The 14,481-nt window shown below is 35.1% G+C and overlaps 1 protein-coding gene across 1 annotated transcript; it reads right to left on the reverse strand.

Annotated features, from left to right (window-relative positions):
* Positions 1-1,604: 1,604 nt before the first annotated feature.
* On the reverse strand, positions 1,605-13,959 carry LOC105633196 (Beta-glucosidase, GBA2 type family protein). The gene is made up of 18 exons (XM_089723866.1): positions 13,147-13,959; positions 12,147-12,257; positions 11,948-12,004; positions 11,701-11,777; positions 11,507-11,606; positions 10,575-10,648; positions 10,323-10,423; positions 10,132-10,235; positions 8,746-8,799; positions 8,597-8,652; positions 8,476-8,514; positions 6,804-6,945; positions 5,843-6,027; positions 5,043-5,110; positions 4,766-4,838; positions 4,305-4,366; positions 2,828-4,124; positions 1,605-2,200 (listed from the first exon to the last, which is right to left on the reverse strand). The coding sequence occupies exons 1-18, from the start codon at positions 13,225-13,227 to the stop codon at positions 1,942-1,944; spliced, it is 2,940 nt and encodes a 979-aa protein (XP_089579992.1). The 5' UTR covers positions 13,228-13,959; the 3' UTR covers positions 1,605-1,941.
* Between the last annotated feature and the right edge of the window lie 522 nt (positions 13,960-14,481).

Below are 14,481 nucleotides of genomic sequence, written 5' to 3' on the forward strand. Positions count from 1 at the left end.
AATTCCTTCCCTTAATTCAAAAATGAATTTGCTTACAAACAACATTAATAGTTTAATTTTAATAATAATGCTCGAGATGGGAGAAAATATAAATAAATTGGAAATCCTACCTGTAAGTGGCAAATTGCACAAGTAGCTTGATTGTTGGATTGGGAAAAAAAAAATAAAATGATTAGATTATAAGACTGTATATGTACTTTTTAAATAACTACCTTTTAATAAATAATAAATAAAAATTAGAGTAATCAACAAGTTCTCTATTTCTAAGTCAGAGCCAAAGCTTCGAATAGTGGGATAAAATGGAAAAGCAAAATTTGAATACGTTAGTTAATTTTCCCTAATGAACTCGTTTTGACCCAATAAGGCAGCAAGAGATTATGTAGAAGTTCTCGTTCCCATCCACACTGGCTAATGAATGGAGACGTCATTTGCTGTATTGTTCATACATCGGTCATCATCTAGTTAGTACTACTACGACCAACTTTTCTAACCTTTTATTTAATGTAAATAAATTTAAAACACGAAATCCGTTTATAATTCTTTAAATTTTAATTTAATTATATTAAATTTTATGAAGTATAATGTGAAGAATAACATGAACATTTTTTCATACCATAAATATATTAAAGTTCAACTTTTACCTACACGGGACATTATGGACATTTTAAATATGTATAGCTGGCACAAATTATGCCAAAACTATTTATCATAGAAATTATTGGGAAATGATAACACCTAGTTTTGGCTCTTTAATTCTTTCAGATAAGCGACACATCAAGCAAAAAAGCAACAAAATTCCAACATCTCGGGACCACCGTCATGTGTGATGGGAGATAAAAAGCTGAGTGATACCAAATTACCAATCAATCAATAGTATCATGCAGATCACTATCAACCGTGAGAAGTGGGCAAATTGGCCTGGAGCTCTCTCCTCGAAATGATATTTGATGGACAAACATATCTACGTAAAGTATCGACGCTCATCCTACGACAATTCTCAAACCTCCTAATCCTCCAACCTCCTATCCTCAATTTTCGTGCTTTCAGTGGGTTTAGTATTTCCAGCAATTGCAATATACCAAAACAAGGATTTGAGATGACAGTGAACCAAAGTGAAAAACAAAACTCCGACTATGGACACGGGCATAAAAACGGGATTTTTTTTTTTTTCACAATAAAAACAAGACAGACAGACAATTGATCGAACAGTGTGAGAGACGGTGATTTACAATAATTATCTTCAAACCTGAAATCCTGCTCCTGTTGTCGACTTGTCTTTGTTAATCATAAGCCAACTAAAAAACCACTAATAAAGTACATGAAAAGGGTAAAGGTAACAGAAACCACAGCTCCATCACTGAAGTTTCAAGGCATCAAATAAATCGTGATTTAGAAGAAACAGGATTTTTTTTTTCCATCTATGCTTCTATCTTCTTAGCTGAGAAGTTGCAATGCTTCCTCGTGTTTTTACAATAATATCAAATCAAGGATTCATTAGAATCTCATCAAACACCACACGTACCAAAATGCATTCAAAATTGTTCTTTTTGTTCTCAGTAGAACTTGAATGTCCTAAATTTTAGTAAGTATGATGTACCTTAAACTGACAAGTAAATTTTAAGTAGACTCTTTTTTCCAACTAGGACCTTAAAATCTCACATATAGTTAGAAGTATTCAGCCTGTACTAATACAATAAGGAATAAAGATTAGATTTTCATAAAAAAGAATATTACACGATGACAAAGAAAGACTCATCCTATACCATGTAACTAAATGCCTACCAAGGTATTAGCTTTTATTGCCCGTCTTAAGAAAGAGACACCTCTCCCAAAACCTCTCCCAGTTTCTTCTTCTGGAAGGGTAATTGGGAAAAGGTATCAAAGATTTTAGTGAAACATTTTTTTTTTTTTTACAAAGATGAAGGAACTTACATGGCATGCTTAGCATGCGCAATTGAAGACAGACTTTCCAAAGCACTTGGCTTTAGTTGCAATCTTTCTGACCCCCATTTCATGAAGAGAGAATCTTGTGCTAGGAGACAGGAGAAGTCTGTCCATTATGTTGATCTTTGGAGCCTCAAGAATTGCCTTAGGAAGTGATAATGCCCATTGCATGCTCCAAATTGCTAGTGGTCTCATATAAATGAGGGAACGGAAGTGCCCATCAATCGTCCAGCCCTCTGGTGTCTGGAACCAGTATCTGTAATTGACAGAAAGATAATCAATTCAGTGATCATCAACCATTACTGAAAGCAAGTCAATATCCTAGAAACACAGTTGATACATGCATTAGATGCATAGAGATTCACCATTATAAGAAAAACAGAGCACTACTGTTCCATGTGTCGTACTGTTAGATGTACTATCATACACGAAATCAATCTGGGTACAGCAGTTCTGGAATGGAATTTTGATATTAAACAAAAGCTACAAAACATAGCCATTAAAATAAACAAATGATCACTCGCTTGCTTCCTTCTTGGGTATGAACCCACTCATATGCCAAACCAATAGTTTGCCATTTTAAAAATTCTCACTTATTTACTATTTTGTTCTCTTTTTTTTTTTTTTTTTTTTTTCAATGAGAAGACACCGATGCCAAAGATTAGCTTAGTGTATGTGTAGACCCACACACCAGAAATAGGTAACTATTGCCCTTTGTTTAATTGAAAAATAAACAAAGATATAGTAGGTAAGAAAATCAATGATTTTTGTTCTCTGTATAATAGTCAGAAACTCTTAAATTTATATTTCACACAAAAGTAGGTGCACAATAAAAAGAACTATCTAGCAATAATTTCAAGGATTGTTGTGTAAGGGAACTTACCCATATCCCTCCTCTGACCAACCTGCAAGGAAAATGCCCTCAGCAGTAGTGAATGCCTCATCCTCCATTCCAGCAAGAATCATGTTAGCAGCCACAGCATAGGTGACACCAGTCCATATTTCTCGTGACTGCATACAAGTATCATCCACCTTTCCATTGGGATGCATTCCATTTACAGCACCCATCTTACCTCCTTTAACTTTCATTACATTAAAATCATAAATTTTCTGAAGAGCACTTCTAATTTTGGAATCATCAAAAAGCGGTGGCAAGCCTGAAGATGCTGTGTACCATTGCCCAGCCAATTGATCTGCCTGTATGGATTTACTGTTACTACTTGATCCACTGTCATAATTGAAATATGAACCATTCCATAACTTAGCTTCAAATGCTGATTTTGCTTTCACAAATTTGCTTTTGCATAATTCACCAAAATACTTGTCACCTACTTGAAAGGCCATTGCAGCTGCAGCTTGAAGTGCTGCGAGCCATAAACAGCCACAGTAAGCACTTATACCATGAACTGTCCATGTATCATATGTTTGATCCGGGAAGCCATCATTTTCAATCAAAGCATCATCATCCCTATCAAATTGTTCCATGTACTCCATGGCAGTTCGAACTGCAGGCCACACATCAACCCCAAAGGACATGTCCTGTGTAGCAGCAAAGTCTCTATACACCTGGAGCACAAACTTCGGGTTCAGATCCTTCCACTTGCTTGTATCATGTATATTGTATGCATTCATTTCATTCCAGGGATCATGTGTTCCAAGATCATGAGGGACAGCTCCTCTGACCTTCCGGATTCCAACATTACCCTCTGCCAGAAACTTCACTTTTCTTCCATCCTCAGATAGCACAGCTTTAGCAAAATCACGCTGAATACTGAGTTCAATTTTGGGAAACAATTCGAGGAGGGCAAAGGATGCATAGAAGTGAACATCATATGTGCACCACATGATATATTCTACTCCTTCCAAATACAAAAACCTACCAACATCATCATCATCACTGTTATTCTGGGTTTCCAGTAATGGGGAATGCTGTAACGAGTGGCTGAAGTTTCCATTCTCCTGAGACCCTGGTGATTCATCTTTGCTCGGATATTGTATATTTGATGTTTCACTTTCTTCTTCAGAATCAACACTACCGACATGATAACTATTAGTTATAGCATGCTTGACTGCACCTTCGCCGGGTCTCACTTGGGCTTCAATTGCATTGACATCCACAGTTTCTGTTTCTTCTGACGTATGATGGCTCTCACTCATATCTTCAATCATTAGGGGAGAGTCTGTTCAAGAAAAACAAGCAAATCTTCATCCCATTTATAGTTGTGTTACATGACTCACCCCCGATAGTAATCCCCAAGAAAGGGCAAATAATGAGAAAAAAATTTTGTGCTTATGTAGAAAACATTGTTATAAGCCCATTTTTATCTCTCAGAAATACTTGCGATGAAAGAGATGAGTACCAATCCAGACAGTTCCACCAGCAACCAAAAAGTAGAGCTCATTAAACAATGTGAACTTGTACCTGCCAATATTAAGCACAGCATAAAAAAAAAGGCACATGAGCACATAAACTTTTAGCATTTTGTCATTTTGTTATGCAAGGACTAGAAAAGAACACAGTAAAGTTCCATCTAATATCGTATCAATACTCCTTAATGCTGATATTATATGCAACATTTTCCATGCCTTACAGGCATAAAGCAAACTTAATTAAAGAAGTAATGCAGAAGCACATGCCGGCACACATATTCGCCAATATGTTTGTTTGTTTGCATGTGTGAAGCACAAGAATGACTGACAATATTTCAAAAGGTAGGCATGAAAAACTTTTCATTCTTCTCATGAAGACAGTCTCAAAACCACTCAAGATTCCAGACAAGATGCTGGTTTGCAGAAAAGCTATAGTAGCAAAAAGAGTTACCATTCTGGTAGCCTTTCATCTTTGAGGATAGGATTTTGCCATTTCTCAATTTCTTCCTCCCACCACTTATAATCTGATCAAGAGTTCAGAGCTTTAGATTTCTAGAAAGCAAACAGTCTGGAGAGCTAGAGACCAGAAAGAAATGAAAAAGATAACAATCTTAAAAAAATAAAAAAAAAGAGATTCAAGAGACTTTGCTGAACTGATTAAACTCTCCAAGCAGAAAGAACAGTGAATCTCAATGAAATATGAAACAATCAAAAACATAAAAACATACTCTTCAATGCATCATGCACCAAATTCTGAGCTGCTCTTTCAGAAGTACCATAAAATTTTGTGTATCGCCTGCAACAAAAGAAGCAATATTTAGAAAACATCTTCCATGACATTCACTAATCTATAACGTAAAGATATTTTTTAAAAAAATAAAAATAAAAAATGTGAATATCGGTTTGATGCACATTTTGGTACTTCCTTCTAAAAATCAAATAGTTGCACTTGAGTTTCATAAAATGTGACACTGTACTTTTATATAGTTGCACTTGAGTTTCATGTACTTCTATATACAAATATTATGGATTTTCTTTTTCAATCAAAACTGCATTGTTTTGGAATTTTTCCCTATTACAAAAAGTGCATTTCTATGGCATATTAAACCTCACAGCAAATTATTTGGAAAATCACAATGTAAAATACTGCATGAACAAAGCCAAATAGAGTTTCAATCTTATCATCATCATCATCATCATCATCATATCTTTATATTGACAGCGCATAGACCTCAACAATGTATAACTACAAGCATTCAATCAATTGATCATTATTTGGGTTTGGGTTTGTTACATGTCAAGTTCGTGGTCTTTTCAGACTACATGTGCAAAATTCATTCTGCTAAATTAGAAATTTCAAAACAACTGTAGATTGAAAGTTCCTCATTTGGAGAAGATGAGTTGTAGTTTATAGATATAAATCAAAGGTCTAATCCTTTGCATCGCCACAAGTTTGAAAGCAAGGATCATGGGGAAAAAACAAAAAGCAGGCACTGAAGATAAAGAAAACAGTTTATCATGGATTTACCTATGGTATGAGCTTCCCTTGGAAAATTTTATCTTTGGTGATGACCATGCAAGAGCAAATGCAACAGTACACTTTCCATGAGGTTCTACCCATGTGGATGCAGAAACTGCAGCACAAACTGTCTCCCCAGGTGATGAAGCCATGCTTGGCCCACAATTAAAGTTCTCCCGATCAAATTGTCCCTCCTTAAGATGCAGAAATCAAGTCAAAATCAAACAGTTAATCCAAGAAATGCAGGAACAGATATAACGCCACTTGTTTTACACATTGGCTGATGTAAAAGATTGACAATGAACTTAAGACAGTATTGCACAACAAGGAGCTCAGAAACAGTCATTTTGCAAATGATTTTCAGGAGTGCCTAGAATCGGCTTTTGATGTGTAAATAAGCTGAGAAAGCTGAGTTTATCCATTTGCAAGCAAGACTTAGTCTCAATTAGTTAAAGCTCAAAAGAAATCTAGCCTCTCTTGTTGAAGCTTGGCTCAGCTGTGTTATAACCAAGCTTAAGCTTAGTTTCAAAAGCAAAATGAGCCCCAAAAGAGAAGGATGAGGAAGCTATTTATGCAAATAATGATAACAGCATATTATTTGCATAATTTATATAGTTGTCTCCAGCCTGTTAAGACCCCAGTTGCAAGACAAGATATGAGATTTGTCTTAGATCCCCCACTGGAAGTATGGAATCTCAATGTGGGTCTATATGAACTTGGGCTCTCAAACCTCAATGGCTAGCTTTTGAGGTGTGATTCTCCCAAGTTCATAACACAGCCCCACAGCCCCTTCGCTAGTCCCATGCAGGGAATGCAGGATTGGTCCAACTGCTTCCTATCCTCGGGGCCAGATCTATATTATAGCTTTGCCGGTGTAAAAAGATTGACAATAAAATAAAGAAATAAAAAAATAAATTGCTAGCTTTGTCCCTGCATGCAATATCGACCAACAAAAGTACAAAGAACTAACCTGCGCCATTTTACCCCACATATCCTTTGCTGTGATACAACTTGTGTCAGACAGCCCAAAGAATGGGAGAACAGTCACATTTACATTCTGTGTTTCACATGCAGCTATTGCAAAGGTAACTGGAGGATTACCCTTAGCAGTCCTGCAACATTCGCATTACCATTAGAAATGTTTCAAATCTAGTTATAACATCAACAGCCTCATAATTAATAGTTAAAATGACAGAGAATAAGACAGACTGAATTCCATAAGTTCCACATGGCTGTTCAAGTTTCCAAAAAAAATATCAATTCCCACGACATGCAATGTGGAAGCAAACTCTATGTTCTAAGCAAGAGGTCTGAAGGAAAGAATGAATTGTTCGCAGACACATTGTCAAACTACCTACATCCAATAATATGGGCTCTTTTTTCCAGTTTTAACCCATGTTTACATGGCTTGCCAAAGGCAATGATGATAGTATAACAGAAGTGCAAGCGGGGCTGCAGGAACAGGCAGCCATCTAATTTTTTGGCACCAAACAAACAGAAATATTCATATCCCATGCTTAAAAAAGTCCTCCTAGTCCATAAATCCAAAGAACAGCTAGTGATTAAAATTTATACTTCTCCAATTTGCACAGCATTACAGACCATCATCCATTTTCAATCAACCCTACAGTCATCCAGGACACTCACATCATCCCGTGATAGAAGAACCGAAACACACCTCAGTATAAGGTGCTTAATGCAGTGATTCCAACATTTTCTTTCAAAGAAGACACCTATATACAGTAGATAGTAAAGCTTCCACAGGTCGTAGCGGTACTAAATCTAATTTTTAGACATAGCCATGACATTTTCATGCATATCTCATCTTCATTGCCTCATATTATTTGAATTTTTCATGTTTTCCCCTCTTCAAGCCGACACATAATAACTTTATCATAAATTTTTTATCTAAGTTACAACCTTCACCTTCACCTTAACCTTCATCTTATGACTAATGTATCAAAGTATTTTGAGGAAGTTCGACCATATATCTTCTGATACAGAAGCTGTTTGTAACCTTCCATGGCAAGAGGTGCCATTATTTCCTCTCTTTTTTCCATTAATTATGCTGTTATGCCCTCAATTTCCAGGACGCATGCACCAGACTTTTGTTTGATCTATTTCTTGTTATGAACTCAATGAAGACAAACCATAAAATTGCATTGGTTTCAATCAAGAAGACAAACAAATCATCTCTGGGATATGGCTTCTACTGTCTACAGGTTTTTTTATTGAAATCGTACCATTTTAAGCTTTGACTTTATTATTTTTAAAGTACATCATGCAAACACATAATCATCCTCACCTCCCCCCCCCCCCTTCCTCTTCTTCTCCTCGCCTGCTATTTCCAGTGACTTGTGAGTTTGTGCATAGACATATGACCATTTATCTTATTTTCATCTTCATCTCCAAGCTTCATTTTCCATAAGCACCGCCTTATATGATCATTTATCTTATTCTCCTGGCATACATCATCTCCATTTCACTTTGTTTCGGATTTTTTTCCTTTCTTATTTTCTAGAAAAAATAAGTAAATGGAGGATAGGTATACCACTTCAATTTCACTCCCTAAAACTCTGAAACGACCAAGAGAAATATGCAAACCAACCGTCATATATAGCTATAAAGGTTTGATGACTTGCTTGTGATGTAGAAGTACTCCAGAGACTCCGTCTTCACCTCTGTTAAAGAAAATAGAACATGTCAATATACATTAATATACATTGATAAAAGAAACAAAGGACTGTTATGATATATACTAACACGAATGGCTCATTCACATGATCTCCTGACAAGTGTGAGAGTCCTCCAATTGAATTCTGCACAAATCATACATTGACTTAATAGTCAATGAACTGTGACATATACAGATGGACAGAGCATAAAATTGGTTAAATGAAAAGAAAACTCACCGCCCATGTAAAGAGAAGGCTAACTTTCGCCCTTTCCTTCCCAGTGTTCACCAACTACAGCAGAAAGAAAAATATTGCAGTCTCGTGAGAATGACTTCATAAATTCATGTGCTTAAGGAAATAGATAACCGAATGACTTCATAAATTCACGTGTTTAAGGAAACAGATAGCCCAATCACAACATCTCAATTCTAAGATGCAGGCATGATCAGACGGTTCAACTCCTTGCCAATTATTACTAAATTAATAAAAAATGTAATGGACTAAATTCAATTCTATTACAAATTGAGGAGAAAATCAGAATGTTAAGAGTTCCTTTTATTTTATAGTTCAATTTAGTTCAGAAATTGACAATCAAAAGCTAAGACGAGAAAAGAATGAAAAAAAAAAAATGAAGAAAATAAATGTTTTGAGTGCTTCCTGCCAAAAAATTTTGCACGCACGCGACACACCGGCGCGCGCGCACACACAGATACAGATACACACACAGAGAGACAGGCGCATGCGCGCACACACACATATATATTTTTTCTATTAGTATTTAGAATGACAAAAATCATAATAATATGACAACTTGATATGACTAATTTACAGCATTTTCCTAAATAATGAAACTTAAAACAAATAATACAATGCAATATAATTTAATTTAATATATATGTGCATGTATATAATTGCATGATTACATTATAAAAGAATTTAGCAAAAAAAAAACATAAATTTGGAATAAGAGCCGGATGAATCTATGAACAAAGAGTTGTAATGACATAAAATTTACAATAAATGTATAGAGTAATTAGAACAATCAATTCTCAAATTTACCATTTACTTGTTCAGTAGACATAGATAAGAACAATCAATTCCCTAATTTATTATACCTTGAGAACTAAAGACTTCCAAACTTTAGTACCAGACCAAAATCTCATCCTTCCTGATTTTTAGGTTCCCATGGAAGTTTAAGCCTAGCCTTTAACTTATCTAAAATAACAACAAAAATCTTTTAAAAAGTTTCAGGACTCGTAATTCTACCTCAGATGAGTGAATAAATAAATAAATATATCAAATTAATTGCTCAGGGAATATAATGCAGTAGTAAGTGACAACAACAGCAAAACAACCGCTTCTCCTACTCCAAACTTTATCAAACCACCAGTACTATAACTCAAATTAAAAATCTTCATTTCAAAGGAAAGAAAAAAATCAAAACAAGAGAATATAGGGATGTAAAAATAACATTTCTGCATACCTTGCATCGGGTTCAAGTCCTAAACTTATGCATAACTTCTGATTAGATGCTTAAAAATCAATAGTTTGAAACTCTTTCCTTATGTTACAAAGATTCATGTCATTTATGCAAATCTGATGCTAGAAGTTGAGAGAACATACTGTATAGACAAAAACGGCAGTAGGAAGACTGCTGTCTCTGTAATTATGAGGTATGAATGGCGATATTTGTCTACAAGAGACTTTCAATTCAGGGTCTGGTTCACCTGAAAGGCAAGAAACCAGCATTAGAAGAATACTTAAAGAAATGCATTAGTTTATTGCAAAATAGAAATAATAAACTAGAAGAATACCATCATATATTGTCCATGACCTAGGAAATAGCGCATGATATGTCGAATGCTGACCACTTAAATTCCAGCCCCATGACGATATACCCTGATCACCAGCTTTGCTGTGAAAAGTTATACCAAATTTAGGATAAGAATCTCCTCTACCCAATTCTCGAAGTTTAATTCCAAAAAACATAGTTCTGTAAACACCCTATTATATAACACAATTAATACATGAATTTTTCATGAAGATCCACAACATCTTCGTCTTACCCTAAACCTTCATGTTGCCCTGGAGCCAAAACTGAAGCATACTTCTTATTTCCTCCATCTCGAGATATAAAAATCTGCCGTAAGAAGAAGAACAAGAAGAAGAAGAAGAAGAAGAAGAAGAATCAGATTATCATGAGTGAATTCAACTATTCAAGTTCCAAATATGCAAAGCCATAAATCATCCACTACCAGGTGAAAGAGAGATGGAGACTCTCATAAAGGGGACCATCATTACAGAGACAAAGAGCAAAATAAATAATTTATTACAATGTATTGCATAGATTGCCATATATTCTCACCAACAGCCCCATGAACAACAATTTTGTGAGAGAATCTAGAAATATTGGTTCAATTATCTTTACTGGAAGGCAACCACTTTTCCAAGCTTGGAAGTTTTCGACATTAATTATACATGACAGCTGTAAAACCAGCCATTCTAAGTGTTTCAGGGTACTGGTTACTGAAATTGCAACATGTACTAGACTAGAGCATAACAATAATAGTTCCAAGTTCTTCCTACTCTTTAAAGCATCGTCACGAGTAATAGAAAGTCACAAATTAGATTTTGACTTTGTAAAGTAAAGACCAGTTACTTCCCAAGTAGCAAGAAATGGTGTGCTCCCTGTTACTCATTAGCACAATGTAGTAAAAGGGGTATGACAAGGCACTAAACAGATACGTAGAAATACTATTTGCAGAACAAATTATAGACTGCAAGAAAAATTGATTTTTGCTGAGGAGAAATTTACTGTGCTGTACAGCGACCTATTGTATGCAAAATTCCACGTAAGTACTTCAATGAGTAACCCGCAGTCCATTCAATAACGACACTCAGAAATAATATATAACATAACTGCCCAAACAGATATAACCACATCAATAAACAGAAAAGCATAAAGCAAGTAGATGGGCGTTCAAGTGCAGAGCTTTACAGAGAACTGATTGGCCATGACAGGTGAAGCATCACATATACCCGGTACAATTTGCCACTGCCTGAACTCACCTCTGAAACCTCTAGATATGCTTCCACTTCTGTATTTCAAGGGAAGAATAATAATAATATCTAAGAGACAAACTAAAGAAAATTGTAAAAAGAACTGAAGCATCAAATCTGCCCTTAACATACCCCATTCCTCCAAGTGGGACCCCTTGAGATGCTGATGGCTTGCACCTTCCCGGCGTGAAGGGATCTATCGGTGCTTTCTACAGAACAAGGCAGGTACAACTTTAATTATGCAGCTAATTTTCAACGCATACCAAATATATATATATATATATATATATATATATATATATATATATAGAGAGAGAGAGAGAGAGAGAGAGAGAGAGAGGCAATCTCCATGTAAAAAAAAAAAAAAATTGAGAGTTACCCTTCCATAAGATGCCTCTTCCCTGACATAGGACCACAGCCGTATACCCAGTCGAACCTAATATTTTGATTTCAAGAGCCAACTAAAAAGAGTGAGAAACAAGGAAGGAAACAATTGAAAGAGAAATCTGTACATTGAAAACATGGAATAACTGAACTTCTCTAAAACCACTTCAAACATACTAAAAAGACCATCCCACCATTTTTATTGCTTCCTTGAATGTAACACTGAATTCCTTGAGAATATTGGCATGGCTGTTTAATCTCCTTCTCCAGGCCTGTTGTGGTGGGGCAGCACTATCAAAATCAAACTGCAATATGAGAGGAAAAATCAGTTAAGAGTGAATACTTTCTCCAGTATCAGCAACAAAGTTCAGTACAATATTGCAAAGCAAAAAAGCAATATACCACTTAAGAGGTACAGAACAATTCAGCTATCCAACTTAACCAAGTAACAATCCGATATTTCATAGTGGGTGCTCAAGTAATTTATCTGTTTCAAGCGTCCCTATTCTGTTTAAGACTGTGCAGTGCATTGGGATCCAGCCAACAAACACAAACAAGATACTGTACCATTGCTTTTTAACTATAATTCTAGACTTTCAAGTTAAGAATTATGATAGTTTTTACTTGGAAAATCAAAGAGAAGTTCATGATGTCAATCCATTTGAAAAAAAATACTCTAATAGGACATGAAAGAAGTTGACCAACCAGAAAATATTTTATATCTGAAAGACTTCGTTTGAAACACACACAGGACAAAAAAATGTCTCAATCTACGAGATTAACAGGTGAATTTTGCCAAGACATAACCAATGCGCTTCAGTAAATTTCAGAATTACATAACTATAAAGAAACTATCTAATCTAATAAGCCTATCCAAATAATGATTTTCCATTCAAGAAGTTAGTATTAATCAAGGATAAGTTGATCAACGTCAAATAAATTTATGAGCGGGGGAGAGACGGATCGTCGGTTTGACTTCATAAAGGAAACAAAAAGAAAGAAAAGAAAGAACATAAGAGAAGACAGAATATTGAAAAAAAAAAAAAATTCAACGTGCATCTGGTTATGCGACTTATAATCTTATCTTCGAACCGTACAACATTTTTTTCTTTTTCTTTTCCCTTCGTAAATTTTCTCAGCAAACAAACAGAGCAATCAAAAACTGAAAAGGGCCGAGAGAAAGAGGGAGCTTACTAGTTGCAAAGTAGTTCTGCTGACATACTCCTCAGGCGGCCATGAATTCTTTCTACAGTGAAACAAATTGGTAGTAACCATCTTGACTACTTCCTGATTTCTCTTCCTCTTAATCTCTAAAACAAACTCAAACTTTATAACTCTATATAACTTCCCTTACAAAACTATACTTCCTGATTTCTCTTCCTCTTAATCTCTAAAACAAAATCAAATTTTACAACTCTATATAACTTCCCTTACAAAATTATACTTACAAGTATCTTCTTCTTCTTCAAAACTGATAAAATCAAACACAAACTCCCTTCGCCTCTAAACAACAACAAACTACAGTGTGTACCAAAATTCAAGTAAACCTCACTATCAACAACAACAAAGCCCAAAACTGAAAGCTTGCTTTCCTTCAAAGATCCACTCCCTCTCAATGCTCTACATGGATGAGAGATCGACCGCAATACGCCGAGTCAGTAAATAAGGATCGGATTTCTCGAAGTCCGCATCATCAGAAAATGGGAAACAAAAAATATTAGATTTCTCGATTTTGATTGGTTAATCCTAAAAATAGAAAATATCTGAAAATTTAAATTTGCTGGTATTGCGGTGTTGCGGTGTTGCTGTGGCGTGGCGTGCACAGGATCAGCCGCCTGGACCCTTGAGTGCCAGCAAGCAACGCCGTCTCTGCAATCGCCAGGTGGTGTAGAATTACTATTTAAAGAAAACTGAAGAGCAAAATAGCAGCGGTGACTTCTTTTCTCTCTTTATTCTCTAACGAGATAATAGAGAAACAGACATGTGATGTTGGGTGCTTAATGCTAATGGATTGTTGATTAGCTGGTTTGCAGTTTGTACGCGATCCGGATTTTGTTAATTTAATTGTTAATTAATTATTAACTTTTAGTTTGATTTTTCTTTAGGATTTAAAAAGATAAATCGGTTCTAGAAAATTAATGAGTTGCGGGCTGCTGTAGTTTACGGTCTGTTTCTTTTTTTTAAATGAAATAAAAGATCAGTGGATTTTAATATTTATTTAATTTAGTTTTTTTTAAATTACATATAAATGATTATTTAAATAACACATTAAACAAACTAACTATTTTTAAATAATATGATTATAATAACATTGCAAATTACATGCATTCTAGATAAATTTTGTTCACAACATCAATATGGATTAATTTTATTTATACGTCAATTTATAAATGAAAATTAGATGATGTTAGATTATTTTCCGGTAGGGATGTGAACATCATGTGTACCGTAAAAGAATTATTGACACATTAAATTAAAAATTCTAGAACACAAAGACCTTGAAGAAGCAAAAGGATATTAAACTAATAA

The sequence above is a fragment of the Jatropha curcas genome, chromosome 7 (assembly GCF_041381405.1).
Source record: "Jatropha curcas cultivar XTBG-Jc1 chromosome 7, XTBG_Jcur_1.0, whole genome shotgun sequence".
Taxonomy (NCBI): domain Eukaryota; kingdom Viridiplantae; phylum Streptophyta; class Magnoliopsida; order Malpighiales; family Euphorbiaceae; genus Jatropha; species Jatropha curcas.

What these genes read in the sequence shown, in the direction of transcription:
- LOC105633196 (XM_089723866.1), bottom strand. Translation starts at nt 13,227, where the DNA reads ATGGTTACTACCAATTTGTTTCACTGTAGAAAGAATTCATGGCCGCCT. An exon ending in GGGCAACATGAAGGTTTAGG is followed by an intron (nt 10,424 to 10,574) that starts GTAAGACGAAGA and finishes AACTTTTCACAG; the next exon opens with CAAAGCTGGTGATCAGGGTA. An exon ending in CATGTGAATGAGCCATTCGT is followed by an intron (nt 8,515 to 8,596) that starts GTTAGTATATAT and finishes TTTCTTTAACAG; the next exon opens with AGGTGAAGACGGAGTCTCTG.